This window comes from Fistularia commersonii, chromosome 3, assembly GCF_037954325.1.
Source record: "Fistularia commersonii isolate RoL2024-O1a breed Wild chromosome 3, RoL_Fcom_v1.0, whole genome shotgun sequence".
In the NCBI taxonomy this organism is placed as follows: domain Eukaryota; kingdom Metazoa; phylum Chordata; class Actinopteri; order Syngnathiformes; family Fistulariidae; genus Fistularia; species Fistularia commersonii.
In genome coordinates this window covers 15,902,056-15,917,770 of record NC_141286.1, presented here as the reverse complement: position 1 = coordinate 15,917,770, position 15,715 = coordinate 15,902,056, and the positions used below count along the sequence as shown (strand labels likewise).

At 39.1% G+C, this 15,715-nt stretch overlaps 1 protein-coding gene across 3 annotated transcripts in view; it reads left to right on the top strand.

Annotated features, from left to right (window-relative positions):
• adamtsl3 (ADAMTS-like 3) overlaps positions 1–15,715 on the top strand; it is a 141,255-nt gene extending 125,540 nt beyond the window's left edge. The window contains exons 20-27 of one of the 3 annotated variants that reach the window (XM_086143806.1): positions 5,210–5,929; positions 6,330–6,570; positions 7,700–7,827; positions 8,462–8,599; positions 9,220–9,399; positions 10,183–10,366; positions 11,165–11,394; positions 12,185–15,715. In XM_086143806.1, the coding sequence (XP_085999932.1) occupies positions 5,210–5,929; positions 6,330–6,570; positions 7,700–7,827; positions 8,462–8,599; positions 9,220–9,399; positions 10,183–10,366; positions 11,165–11,394; positions 12,185–12,294 (1,931 nt within the window). In that variant the 3' untranslated portion in view covers positions 12,295–15,715. Of the gene's footprint in view, positions 1–5,209; positions 5,930–6,329; positions 6,571–7,696; positions 7,828–8,461; positions 8,600–9,219; positions 9,400–10,182; positions 10,367–11,164; positions 11,395–12,184 lie in introns of all 3 variants that reach the window. The other 2 variants (XM_086143807.1, XM_086143805.1) reach the window with 2 other exon arrangements.

Here is a 15,715-nt window from a genome sequence, read left to right as displayed (position 1 = left end):
CTTGTCCTGCATTATCTCAGCTTTTTAGGATATAGTCTCATTTATCATGGATGTGCTTTTTTTTAAAGTGAGGAATGGAATTCTTTTTAAATGCAGAGTTTCTGTTTCGTCAATTAACCAAAGTTCAACAGCGGGCCCCGTTTTTCTTCCTCTAAAACAGAAAAAAAATGAACTCATTAGTATCAAGTACGCACTGGCGAGTGAACCCACAGATGTAGCGTCAATCAAGAGATGACAAGGCAAAGGGCGAGCCATGATCAAATGGGGAACAGAAGGGGGGAGACGGTGGACCTCACACATGATGACAATGCTGCTTTGGCAAAGAGGGATGGAAACGATGGAGCTTCAGCACTCAAGAAAGTGAAAATAACTGAGCAAGGGAAGCCCATTCGTGTGGGGAATGAGTGATCACATTGTCAAGAGGGAAACTTGACAAGAAGTGATGATCAGAGCAGAGATCAACAAATATAATACATAAATCAATCTTCTTCTTTTCCTTTCGGCTTTTCCCTTCAGAGGGAAACTTCAGAGGGAACTTTCTCCATCTAGCCCTATTCTCTGTATCCTTCTCTCTCACGCCAACTACCTTCATATCCTCTCTCACTACCTCCATAATCCTTCTATATGTTAATCTATTTTTCAGAAAGTACATAAACAGAATGACCATTTTGCCCAACCTTCTAAGACACTTTTTTGATTCCCTGAGGATATCTGAACTGACTGAGGTTGGCACCAACCTGAACGCAAACTCTTCCTCCAACTATAGCTCTCACACAATGGCCAAACACTGCTCCGGTGTTTGATATGTTCCTCCATGACACTGCAATGGCTGGAGGCTCTGATGATTCACACATGAACAAATTTTGTTCAAGAAAAAATACAGCTACAAGATTATATACAGTAGATTTATCATTCGATGTTAACCCTAGCCCAAAGTGCTTTAAAACGTCCCAATGTTTCAGCAAAGCCTTTTCTTTAAACAAGCTTAATTTCTATCATTGAAGGGCCTTTCTCGATTTATATCTTGATTTATATCTTGATTGTGTTTGACTGGAAAACTTTATAGTGGTTATTTGACAGAGACTTTGTATGCATTACATTATTTGAAAGGGAGAAAAAGCAATTTTTGATTCTAGGTAACAGAAGCAGATTCCTTTCAGTACCTCAGGACAGAAGATAACCATCAGAAATGAATAAAAATACTGCTTATTGGGCAATTACAAGAATTGTACACAAAAAAGAAGAAAAGACTATATATGTTTAATTTATCATGTGGGGTTCTTCCCTGTTGCACTCTTGACACATGTAACTTGTAAAGCCATAGAAAAAGAAAATTGGCATTGATAAATTGCTACATTGTCACGACAGTGCACTTGTTATGAGTATGTTTGTTATTGAGATTCAACTCTATAATGGGCTCTGGTCTCAGAGTCTCTGGATTTTAATTTGATAGATTGGTGATTCTCTCTTTGTTCTTCCACAAGACCGCAGCTCCAATTCCAGCATTCGTCTACCAATATATCCACTAACCGTCCTTTGTACATGACTGAACCGTCTCAGTCTGGCTTCTCTGACCTTCTCTCCAAAACATCTAACATCTGCTGTTCCTCTGATAGACTCACTGCTGATCCTATCCATCCTGGTCACTCACAAAGAGAACCTCAACATCTTCATCTGTGCGACCTCTAACTTTGCCTCCTGTCTTTTGGTCATTGTAACTGTTTCTTGTCCATACAGCATTGCTGGTCTCACCACTGTCTTGTACACCTTTCCTTTCATTCTGGCTGATCACATAGTACCCCTGACACTTTTACCCCACCCATCCCAATCTGCTTGAACCCGTCTCTTCACCTCTTTTCCTCACTCTCCGTTGCTCTGGACTGTTGACCCCAAGTACCTGAAATCCTCCAATTTCCTGATCTCCACTGCCTGTAGCCTCACCGCTCCACTTGAGTTCCTCTCATTCACACACATATCTTGCTGCGACTAACTTTCATCCCTCTCCTTCCAGCGCATACTTCCACCTCTCTAGATTTTCCTCAACTTGTTCTCTGCTCTCACTACCAATCACAATGTCATCTGCAAACATCATGGTCCATGGCAGACCTGCCCTTATTGCCCTTATTGCCCTTATTGCTTTTTTATCTGGCTGGTCCAACTATTTTCTTTGAATACTTTAGGAAGTATTTTCTTAAAAACTCCTTACTTTTTCCTTTTGTTTAATTTTGTATGGATGATTACATACAAAATAATATAGGTACATTTATATGATCGTTAATGATTTTAAAGTTGGAATAAAAAGCCAAATTTTTTAAATATTATTTTCATTTTGTTCAATTTACATGGTAAGTAGTTGTCCCATTCATAAAAATTAGATAAGAAATTTGGCCCGCCAGCCAAAATAATTGCCCACACCTGGTCTATGGAGATTCCTGTCTAACCTCATATGACAGCATGTCCATCACCATTGCAAACGAGAAGAGGCTCAGAGCTGATCCCTGATGGAGTCCCACCTCCACCTTGAACTTCTCTGTTACCCCTAGAGCACACTAGACCACTGTCTCACAGCTAGCATAGATGTCAGAGTTCCTCTCTTGGCACCCTGTCATATGCTTTTTCTACAAAAACACCATGCAGCTCCCTCTGGCCTTTCTGTACTTCTCTATTAGTATTCTCAAAGCAAATACTGCATCTGTAATACTCTTTCTAGGCATGAAGCCATACTGCTGTTCACAAATGCTGACTTCTGCTCTCATTCTAGTTTCTACTGCTCTCTCCCATAACTTCATTGTATGGCTCATCAACTTTATGCCTCTATAGTTGCCACAATTCTGCGCATCCCGTTTATTCTTAAAAATGGGCACCATCACACTTCATCTCCATTCCTCAGGCATCTTCTAGAAGCTCTCTAAGAACCTGTTGAATAATCTAGTCAAAAATTCTGCCGTTGCCTCCAGACACTTCTACATCTTGATGGGTATATCATCAGGACCAACAGCCTTTCCACTCTTCATCCAATTCAATGCCCTCCTCACTTCACTTTTATTAATCTCTACTACTTTGTCGCCTGCAATAGTTGGTGCTGCGACTAATGCGGTCTCCTAACCTTTATCCTCTTTAATTTTCCTCATTCATCCGCTCTTCAAAGTACTCTTTCCATCTTTCCATCACTCTTCCAGCATCTGTCAATGCATATCCTTCTCCATACTTGATCAACCGACCTGCTGTACATCCTTTCCATCTCTGTCTGTTTTACCAACCTGTATAAATCATTCTCTTCCTCCTTACTGTCCAATCGAGCATACAAGTCATTATATGCCCTTTGTTTTGTCATTGCTACCTCTATCTTTATCTTACATAGTATCCCCCTATACTTTTCTTCAGTCCCGTCAGTATCCCACTTCTTCTTTGCTCACCATTTCTCTATATATACTGCCCTTCCTCATTCCACCGCCGAGTCTCCTTATCTACTTTCCTTCGAGACAATACACCATGTAGTCTCCTACCTGTCTCCCTGATCACAGAGTGGGCAACTACAGCTGTGTCGTTGCCCACTCTGTGATCCCTGATCACAGAGTGATCACACACTCTGGGTGGTCAGGCTCTCCCTGACCACCCATTCAACACTCCTCTCTTATCAGCTTCCACCACATTGTTCTCTGCTCTGCCTTTGTCCTCTGGATCATCCTTGTCACCAGAGTCACCCTACAAACTACCATCCTATGCTGTCTGGCTACACTCTCACCTACCACCACTTTGCAGTCACTGATCTCTTTCAGTTTACCTCGTCTATATGAGGTCTACTACATGCTCCTTCTTCCACACTTATAAGTTACCCTGTGTTCCTGTCTTTTCTGGAAAAAAGCGTTCCCTACAGCCATTTCCTTCCTTTTTGCGAAATCTACCAACATCTGTCCCTCAGCACTCCTATCCTGTACGCCAAATCTGCCCATCACTTCTTCATCACCTCTATTGCCTGCACCAACATGCGCATTAAAGTCTGAACCAATTACCACTGTCTCATCTCTGGGTATATTATTCTGCATCACTTCATGATTATAAACTAATAATACCATGAATAAATTGGAAACAACATCAAAATGGGATTCACAAAGAAAGTCCAAGTTTGAGTAATACCAGTTGTGCAGCAAGAAGCCCAGCAGGCCTTGAAAAGCTTGTGATAAGCCACATATAGTATATAAGAACAATGTAATTATTAAAAGATTCAGTGTAAATTGCATGTATGTGTCAGTAAACACGACTACTAGACAACTGGTCTTGCAGTTTGACTGTCCTAAGTTTCCATTTGCTTGCAGAGCAGTTCAATAGGGCCACCTCTTGTAATATCTGAGTGCAGTTATCATTAGTAAACAGGTTGCAGAGCTATAATTACTTCAACTTTTAAGGCAAAAATGTAATCACACGTTCTTTAAAAAATGAAAATAGAATGAATGAAATAAGAATGGTTTCAAAAACAGGATAGGTTTGGCTGCATGCAGAAAAAGGAAAAGGAAAAGGAGGACAGTGTATTAACCCCCCATTCTCTCTCTCTCGCTCTCTCTTTGCTCTCTCTCGCTCTGGGAATAGAGAGTGATAATACCAAATGATATTTTCATTTTTTATCAAATTGCTCAAGGCTGCTTACTTTGGCCTGGCATGCATGTTTTTTGGCTAGATAAATTCCAAAATGAATGGGATTCTGCAAAATGTGTATTAAGTCCTGAACTGGAATTACCTGATGTAGCCTACTTAGAGGCATCAGTGTTTTTCCCTGTTTTTGGTTTGTCTCAGTCGTGTATTCTTCCCCAGTTCTGTTTCTGGCATTTTACAGATTTTACTTGGTTCTAGTTGCAGGAATGTACTTAGAATTCGTTGTGGCTGTTTAAGAGTGTTTGCGAGATATGACATCATATTGCTGGGCGGTTGACCCAGGGGCTCTGTTCCCTGTGGTTCGATATCTTTTTCCACCACCAAAAGACCTTCGGTTCACTTTGTTCCTCTGCTGACCTGTATTGCACTAAAAACTTGCTTTTACTGATGTTTCCATTCCACAGAGTGCAAGATGAAGTGGTCCCTGTCTTCCCTTGTTTTCCATTGTTGTAAATCTTGTTCATGTCATTGAATATAACAGTAAAAGTAACAAACTGTATGGCAAGGCAACTTTCCTTAAGACTCAAACATTTGTCTCTTTTCTGCCTTTCACTAACAGAGAACAAAAAGACAACGAGACCTATAGTTTCACAGAAGGTTCCAGTTAAAATGGACCATCCAACCAAAGCCAGAGGCTATCTGGAAGGGATAAGACAGTGTCCCATGCTCTCTGGTGAGCACAACATCTACATCCAGACACAACCGGAGAGGCGTCTTCAGCTAACTGTAGGCAGCCATGCCTACCTCCTCCCCAACACCTCCCTGGTTGTCAAATGCCCAGTTCGAAGATTCCCCAAAGCCTACATCCACTGGCTGAAGGATGGAAGCCCCCTGTCTGGATCCAAACGGCAGACTGTGACAAAATCCGGCTCACTGAAAATCCACTTCCTCGAGGTTGATGACGCCGGGGTGTACAAGTGTGTAGCAGGGCCTTCTTCTGACATTTTTACTCTCCAGCTGATTGGTAGTAACATTAGGTCAGCTAGTAGAGCATCTGTCCTCACTGACGCCTTGGATGAAATAATGCCCAGTTGCCACAGCCATTACTCAAACCGGGATGTATTATCATCTGACGTCAGAATATCACTTCTGCCCCCTGGTGCACAGGAGATCTCTCTGCAGTCCAGAATAAAGGATAGAATTATAAATATCACCTTACAGGGTGACAGAGGGCAGATCCAACAGCATCAGGCTTCCAAGCTAATTGCGTCTCTGCTTACACATCTATCAGCCTCACAGGTCTGGGCCAGGCCTAAAGAGGGGAGGCATCAAGCTCAAGGTAATTAAAAAGCATGTTTTTATTTTTTCCAACATAGGGGCTTTTTACTTTCTTTAGAATAGAATGTTTGAGTTTCTTTTATTTGTGCTCGTTACTGAGCTATCGATCCTCAGCTTGTACAATATGAATACTTTCTCTTTTGGTCTTTATTAGCTTGCATGTTGTCAAAGAAGAAATGCATCTTTTACAAGAACACACAAATGATTAATGTCATTATACAAATGATCGCACTGAAGGTATCGTCAGTGCTTTGTGTCATTTAAAGCTAATAACAAAATTAACGATTACTACTTCAATAATGAATTATAATCTGCTGTTAATGTTTGCCTCCTCAGGGGAGGTTAAGCACACTGAATTGAAAATGTGTTTAATATTGTGTTATAATGTGTTTGTCCCACAGGAGCGCTAGCCAACTGGTCCGAGCGTTCTTCGTTGCAGACAGTTGGCAGCAAACCTGTGATCATCAGACAGCAGTACATCTTTCCAGACACTGCAAAAAAGAAAATCAGCATTAGTATTGGGCACAACACCTTCTTCACTAACACCACCCAGTCAGTGACCATATTGTGTCCCGTAGAGGGTTTCCCTTTTCCTGAAATACAATGGAGCAAAGACAGAGCTGTGCTACAACACACAGACAGGTAACACAATAGGGCTGATATACATTTGATATTTAATTTGTAGGCATCCAATAATGATGTCAACAGTACTGCCGTGCTAATTTGGGTGCCCCTCCTCCTGATATTTAATCGTACAAGGAGTCTGTTCTAGACACCAATCTTTCCAATCTCATCACCAATCTAAAGTCATACCTAGGCCATATCAATGAGACAGAAATTGATTGGTTCTGACAAACTGTCTGACATGGGCAGGCCTACTCAAAGGGCCAGGGGGAGGTGCTGCTGGGCTACTTGATTATCGGGAGTACTGCGGTGGACAGGTCCATCTGATATTCACTCTAACTGACAGTACAAGCACACATAATAGTGCAAGTATGAGAAATGGCCCACATTGAATAGATGTTTTGTATGGGAAATAAAGGTCCAGGCCTGATACTCTTTCCTTGGCTCTACCCCTAGTTTTGAAGCACCTATAATTTGGAAGTGGTCCTCCAGAACAAATTTTAGATTGACTTTATTTAACCCTTGTGTTGTCTTGTGAGTCAAAAGTGACCCACTACCATGTTTAGCTGTAGAAAAAACACCTTAACCTATTTTTTTCCAACTTGAAATTTTATGATTTTTTTCCTCAAGAGACCCCATAATTAGAAAAAGTGATACTTCTTTTTTGTTTATGTTCCCATGTGGGCTGTACACCCAGGGTACAAAGATTGTCTTATGGGTCATTTTTGACCCGTAGGACGAGGGGAGTAAACACAATGTTAAGATCTCACAAGGGTTAAATTGTGCTTTTTCAGTCTAGTGACAAGTGATCCCATACACTACTGTTAGATTCGTCCATTCTCACAAACACTGTCGGCAGAGGAGTTTCAAAAAATGCCAGCTTTATTAATAAATTGATTCAACTTAATACATCAATGATGACATGGCATCAGATTTCTAGACACCACCTCTACCATACAAAGCTCTCATGGCACTGCGTGTTGGAATCTTTATCTAGGAAATAGAATAAATTCTTAACCTAATTGTAAGTTCAACCCAAGGCTCCAAACCCCCACTGCCCTACATATGCTATACAATAGACATAGAACAATCAGCAATTACACTTAAAACAGAAGTGATTTGAAACATGTTGTCTTTCTCTTAGCAGAGTCTCATGGGATATTTCGGGAAGTCTGCAAATCCTTCATCCCAAAGCCTCTGACCGGGGCCAGTATAAGTGCACAGCTGCTAACACGTATGGCTCTGACACTGCAATATCTAAGCTACTGCTGGCAGGTGCATCTTTTACTTGTAATATATTATGTTTGAGTCTCATGAGTATGCATCCTTTGGTTTTATTTAAATGTTGCCGTAACCATATCCAAAATAATAACCTTTAACACAACTATAATTGGTCAACTATAATTGAAACATTGGTATGCACATAACAAGTGCACTGTCGTGACAATGTAGCAATTTATCAATGCCAATTTTCTTTTTTAAGGCTTTACAAGTTACATGTGTAAAGAGAGCAACAGGCAACTTGTGTACAGTTCTTATAATTGCCCTGTAAGCAGTATTTTTATTCATTTCTGATGGTTATCTCCTTTCCTGAGGTACTGAAAGGAATCTGCTTCTGTTACCTAGAATCAAAAATTGCTTTTCTCCCTTTCAAATAATGTAATGCATACAAAGTCTCTGTTAAATAACCACTATAAAGTTTTCCTGTCAAACACAATCAAGATATGAATCGAGATAGAAATGATAGAATGATAGAAATTAAGCCTGTTTAAAGAAAAGGTTTTGCTTAAACATTAGGACTGTTTATAGCACTTTGGGCTAGGGTTAACATCGAATAATAAATCTACTGTATATAATCTTGTAGCTGTATTTTTCCCTGAACCAAATTTGTTCATGTGTGAATCATCAGAGCCTCCAGCCATTGCAGTGTCATGGAGGAACTTATCAAACAACGGAGCAGTGTTTGGCCATTGTGTGAGAGCGATAGTTGGAGGAAGAGTTTGCGTTCAGGCTGGTGCCAACCTCACACTGCACTGCCCAGTAACTGGTAAGTCGCAACACTGTTTGTTCATTGATATAGTACTTTTAAACACTGAGTCGGTGCAGAAATCCTCAGGGAATCAAAAAAGTGTCTTAGAAGCTTGCGCAAAATGGTCATTCTGTTTATGTACTTTCAGAAAAATATATTTAACATGCAGAAGATTTATGGATGTAATGAGAGAGGATATGAAGGTAGCTGGTGTGAGAGAGGAGGATACAGAAAATAGGGTTAGATGGAGAGGGTTGATTTGCTGTGGCGACCCCTGAAGGGAAAAGCAGAAAGGCAAAGTCAAATATATTTAACATGTGTAACCTAGTGAGGCTATAGCCTGAAACCTACATAATTAATAAATATTCAAACAGCAGTCAGCTTACTTTGAGGAGAAAAAAAACACACCCTGTGATACTGCTGAAAATGTTATTATGACATCCAAAATGGGTCCTCTGCTCATTTTGATAGCAGCAATACCTGTCATACCTTGTGCTGAATACGTGACATTCTTTAAATTTCAACCTGCAGACTTCTTTCAGGAGAGGAGTTTCAGCCCATTACTGGTGTTTTCACCCTTGTTTGAAATCCACAAAGTTTATCAGGTGTCTCACTCCATCCTCTGTATTTTCTGTTAGGTATTCCTCAACCCACAGTGTCATGGCACACAACTCTGCCGTCAGATAATGAGGTTGTCTCCCTGCCCTCTGGAACCTTGTGGATAAGGAATGTGACTCTGCACCACCAAGGCACCTACTCATGTACAGCAATTAACTTCCTAGGAAAGTCCACTGCCTCTACTGCTCTGCAGGTTCAACGTAAGTGTAAATAAAACCTGTCATCAATCACCCGAACTGCATTCTGTTGTACTTTACTCATAAACATAGTTTGTGTGTGTGCATGTGTGTGTGAGGAGGCAGGGCCTTTCCTGTCTCCCAAGAGCTGAGCAGGAAAGGTTTGTCATGGTGACTAGTTACGGAATGAGTATCTTTGTCAGGCCTGGAAAAGCTTTCCTTATAGGTAGACATGCATCTAATTTTATCTTCAATGTGTCTCGAACCTGATCCTGCTCAGATATTAATTACATGGCACTTTGACAGTTTGTGATTTTGGCTTTCTGCACAGGCTTCCCAGTCACTACAACAACCAATGCAGCTTCATTATGCTCCGTTTTTGAACAACTCTTTGATGGAAAGTGCACCGGAAGGTTTTATATCAATACTGATATTTTTTTCAATGGATCCATATAGTCCATGTAGTAAAATAACTTTTAAGATTTTTTTTTTTCTTGGTTTATGGTTGGCAAGAGCTGATAAATGGATGATTATAACATGGCTTCTATAATGTTAAACCTTTCTCCACGGCATATAATCAGGTGTTCTTTAATGCATTATAGAGGACCTGCCAGCTGCCTTGGCTTCACATAAGACATTTTCCTGTCTCTGCAGTGGATGTAGAGATTCAGGAGTAAAGTCTGCTTAGTTTTAGAGTTAAATTGTTTGAATATCAGAAGCTGTTTGGGTTGTTCTTTTTTCCGTTTTAATGTGTGCAACCTTATCTCGTCAGAAGGTGGTTTTTTTTTTTCTTTTGTACTTTTGCAGAGTTTGCTTGGCGTTATGGAGAGTGGACTAAATGCAGCACATCCTGTGGTAATAGAGGTACATGGCTGCGGAGAATCCATTGTATCACTCTGGACGGGAGAGAGGTTGAGTCCACCATGTGCGAGCACATTGCTAAGCCCATCACCTCCCCAGTTCCATGTAACAGACAACCATGCCCTCTCAAGTAAGATTTCAAATCTGACATATTTACTGCTCATGTTGTCAGTAACTATTCAATGCAAGATGATTTTGTTTTTTTTGACTGATATCTGTTCCAAACCATTCCAACCCACCATGCGGAAATGGTGGGTTGCCTATCCTTGAAAAACCTCTTAACGTCACTCAACTTCCTGGCATCGATATGTATTTAGGATCTTTGGGTTTGACCCTCTCCATCAGGAAGCTCTATCCAGTGTTTTGTTGAAGAGCTTTTGCCCTTTTTTAATGGTGAAGTTAGAATTCAAACATCTATGGCAGAATTTGTAAAAACTGCAATCCAATTTAAATTAATGTTCTGTATATGAAACTAATCATCAGTGTGATTACACAATAGAGCCAGATTTACAGTTTGGTATGAAAAGAAGATAATTTTCTTACAAAAAAGTTGGTGCATTCAGAAGAAGCGACTTACATTCTAAAATGCGTCTATGAATTCTGTAAGTTTGTTCTAGATAAGGTTACTCCTCTATATCCCCAGTTGACAGTTGCTTCATCATTTGTATTACCTTGAAGAACAGGAAGATACCAAAGTTAAGTGGACCATATCTTGATGTCTGATAAAAGCCTAGTTGCACAACATTATCTTGTTTAACTTACAGACCTTTGCTTGATAATCTGAAATTAAACCCCATCTAAAATACTGCACACTCCCAGTTTGAGTCCTATATTAAATGTGAACATTCTAACCTTGTGATATTTGTAGAGGATTTTGGTGTTGTGAGTGTGTGGCAAAAAAAAAAAAAAAAAACCATTTCTCTTTCAGACCTGCATCAGCACACAACTGCTCCTTGGACACTTGCGAAGTCCAGTGGCGTCCTGCCATGTGGCGTGCATGCACAGTAGAGTGTGGCAGTGGTTTTCAGTCCCGCAAGGTTTACTGCGTTCACCACAAGACTGGCAAGACACTGGCTGATCAGCACTGTGATTGGCTAGAGCGGCCCCCTACCTGGCAACACTGCAACACCAGCCCCTGCAGGAAGACTGTCAATGTCAGTAAGTAGCGAAGGTCTCTATACAGCCATGCCCCAAACATTTTGACGTGTTATGTCTCTAGATACATTTGTAAAAAAAAAAAAAAAAAAAAACTATTTCATATGCTATTCTCTGCCATTCATCTGGTGATTTTTTAAAGTGAAAGACAGACAGACATAAAACAGAATAATCTTTTAAAACTATTTATTTCAGTAGCAAGTGGCTCTTGTTATAAATTTAGTTAGGATTCTTTCACAGTAGTCAACATGCCTGTGAGTGACATGTGCTTATACACAAAATGCTTTTGTGCTACTGGTCAGTGGGTCCAAAACCTATAAAATGGTGAAACAGCCCAAATATGCAAACTGTAATAGATTTTTTACGTTTTTATTGTATTTAATATATATATATGTATATATATATATATATACATATATATATGCACACACACGTTATATCTTCTTTATATGTATTTATATTCTGACAGACTTAATTTATGTTTCACAAGATTTTTCATGGCCATTTTGTGGTCTTTGCAGATTTAGGGAAATAAATAAACAGAATATTTTATCTGCTCCTGGTCCCATTCACATTCCCAGAATAAAATTCTCCTGTTTTTGGTCATCTGGTTGCTGGTAACTTTGTGTTGCATTCAAAGTTCAATGAGATATTTTTCCAGACATTTGAAATTACTCTAATCCCAAAAAGCTGCTCGAATTACACAAATATAATCTACATGGTTGTCTTTCAAGGACACAAATGGCGTTTGTCTCTTACGGACTTTGCTTTGTTGGGGTCTGTTCCTATGCAGGTGAATGTGAGGACACAGCACAGCTCTGCAGCATGGCGAAGACACTGAAGCTTTGCTATGTAGACATGTACAAACACAGATGTTGCAGGTCGTGTTCACAGGACTCCTAGTGGGAGGCAGCAGCTATATTAACTCTATATCATGTTGAGTAAATTAGATGAATGGCTGAGCAAAGACATCATCAAACTAACGCCTCAAGTCCTGCAACTGGAAAAGGCTGGAAAAATTATGGGGATTTTCTTTCTGATTTGGACCCAACCTACTAAGACGAAGATTAACATTCATACTTTGGATATATTGGAGTTTTCCGACATTCCAGCAGTTAACACATACTCCGAGAGACAATTAATGAAGGTGTGGGAGAAAAGAAATAAGCCTAATGATATTTATTTCAGAACACATACCAGGGCTCTCTTGTAACCTTAAAAGATATGTTGCTTTAGTTGACTGGACTGACGTTGTTAACCTTAGTGGTTGATGGCATTCGTAGCTGAGATATTGGGCTCATCACAACATCATCTGCAGTGTCAAAGAAATTGGGAAAGGGAAAAATAAGACAGAAACATCCAGAATTTTAAACACTCTCCAAGTCTTTTTGTGAGGTTGCTCAATAAAATGTTTTTGTTACTCGGGTCCACTTTTCTATGTCAGTGACCATCATTTCTTGTGCGAAACTGATTGCTGCAGTTGGGAAACAAACACAATCAGTTGAAGTTTGTCAAATCAAGAAAGGCAAGCAGTCTGATGATTGCAAAGGCTGTAAACAACCTGAGGCTCTAGCCATTCAATTTACACAAATCACAAATGTTACTGATAAAACCTTAAGGAACAATCGCATAAATTTAAATCCCTCTCTTTGTCTATCATTGCCTTTGCCATGCAGTCCATAGATCAGTTTTTCGCTCCTTGCTTTTGAGAACTGGTGAGCCGAAGGACATATCTTCAGGAAGACAATTAGATATGATTAACTAGAAAATGAATTCTCACACTGTCAGTTTGTAACAACAGCGACTGAGATTACACACATTTATACGTCAGATGCATTACTTCAATTAAGACTTAAGTCATTAACTGACACAACAATTGAAATTCTTGTAAATGTCCTCAGGAGACCTAAATGGCAGTAATATAAGTATGGCATCATTTACAAACCAGCAGCTATCAGTGGTTCACTAGTGTTTGAGGGGGTGAAGGTTAATAATTAACAAACAGTTTCTATGTTTATCCATATAATGATATAGGCATGCTCTCATAGTGAGTGACGGTGAAATAAAAAGTACATCAAAGTAAATTTTAATACTGTAATTTATAACTACAATTTAGATAGTAGAGAAAGTGTACTATTTTTGGTAAATTATTTACAGCTATAACCAAAAACTTATTTGAAGGAAAGAAATGACCCAATGATGGTACATCACGCTGGTTTAAGTCAGGGTAAAAATACGACATTTACAAGTATTGATTGTGTGTAACATTCGTTTGTCCAGTCTTTGTTTACCTTCACATCAATACAAGGTGTAAATTAAATCTCAGGCAAAGTCCTTGCAAATATGAGCATATTTGGCCAACAAAGCTGATTCTGATTCATTCAATGAACACTTCAAGTAGTCCTCTTAAACTGCTGCATTTCCCCCAGAAGCGTTATTTAATTTGTATCACTTAAAGCATGTCTAAATCATTGTATGAATCTACATTAGACCTACAAATGCATAGGCAATGCATTTCATAAATTGTGTTGATAATCATTGACAATTGATGCTTAACAAAACCGCCCACTTCTTTTAACGTCTGTGGATAATCTTTGGTTGTTCCTGTGCCTACATTGCCTGATCCACATTGTCTTCTCTAAAATTATATAACAGGAGGATCATGAACTACCATTTTTGAAAATTATGCCAGAGGTCTTCTGTGCATCATAAACATATTGCCTCATATTTGATCAACAGTCTCAGCTCTGTAGATAGATTCGATTGTTGCTTGTCTGCCGCCTTGCTATTATGGGACTATCTTGCCTAAAGTGGATCATAGCCTTGATCTTATAAATTCAAAGTATATCAAGTGTTCCAGCAACCTGCTACTTTCTGTCATGGCCATATCGTTGCTCTACAAAGGGGCCACAGTCAGAGTGCATATATTAACAGTATATTCACAAAATGATGTTGGCAGTGAATTACCCCTAATGGGATGTTATGTCTGTATGTATATGGAATGTGTTCAACAGACAAGGGTAAGAAGATTTCTTTTGTGCAACTCTTGAAGCAAAAGCACAAACAGTAGCATCCGCGCTGTGACTGTTCACACAGTGTGGTTGGAAAAGCTTATATTTACTTTTTGCCAGCATTTGAATGCGGTCTTCAGTAAATGTTCTTCCCTGTTTTCCTGTGAAAAAAAAAGCTATTTCTCTAGAATATATTATTAGAAGAGATATGAAGGCATTCTGTAATTTCACGTATTCTGCTTAAATACCCTGGAAAAGATCCAAATGAATGAATGTAACAGTTGGAGAGAGTTATATAGAGGTCTAAAACAACCAAATACTACTTTCAGATTGGGGAAATAGATTGGGCAATTTAGATTACAATAACTTGAGTAAATGCTTGCCGTTGACTTTAATTTGTAACAGAAATAGAGGGATGGTTTCCCTGAATTTCCTGATCTCTAACTTTTTTCATTGAAAGATTGAGCTCATAAATCATGCCCGCTCTGTTCTCCTCTCGAATAACCAAATATGAACATACTCCCTCTGGCTATTGGACAGGTGAAAACCCTTCTATTCCCCGAATCCACCAGCGAATGTCTTGTACTATTCACAGAAACAATTTCAGGCAATACATGTGCACAAAATCAGATTTTGCATTGACTTTTGGGATTACTGCTGGTATGTTTGATCTCAATATCAACTGTGTACGGTATATAGTTGATATTGACAAAAGTACCAAGTAGTACAATAGTACCATCACAAACATACCACAAACTCTGTCATACAGGTACAGCTGAGAAGATTTTCATGACTAGACTCATAAATTTGTGTTATCATACCAATGAGATAAATTGTAAAATGTAAATATTGTGTTTAAGTGCAATTTTGAATAGTGAGTACATGTATTTCGTGTGACCTCTCTTTGATTTTTCACAGCATCTTTTTAAATCCTTTTTGGGAGCTTTAAAATGCAAAAGGTGGTTTATTTATAACAACTAAGCTAGTTTTATCTGTGTGTTTTTGTTTCACTATTCTGTTGTGAAACTAAATTCTTCTGTGTTATTGATATAGCGGCATTACAATGATTGTGGACATACAACTCAAAAGAAAAGATAATCTTTATAGAGAAAGGAATAATGGCAATTTTACTACATAATGGATGTCTTTACAATAAAGTTGGGCCACCATTACTTAACTGTATTGTTTGAGAGATGAAGACTATATTGCTATTCTCTTGTCATTTGTGACATTGTCCTATGAGGGGAATGGCCTTTAATGTACAAAAATGCAGATATTGTTGTATTAAATAATGAAAATATATTAAAAACAAA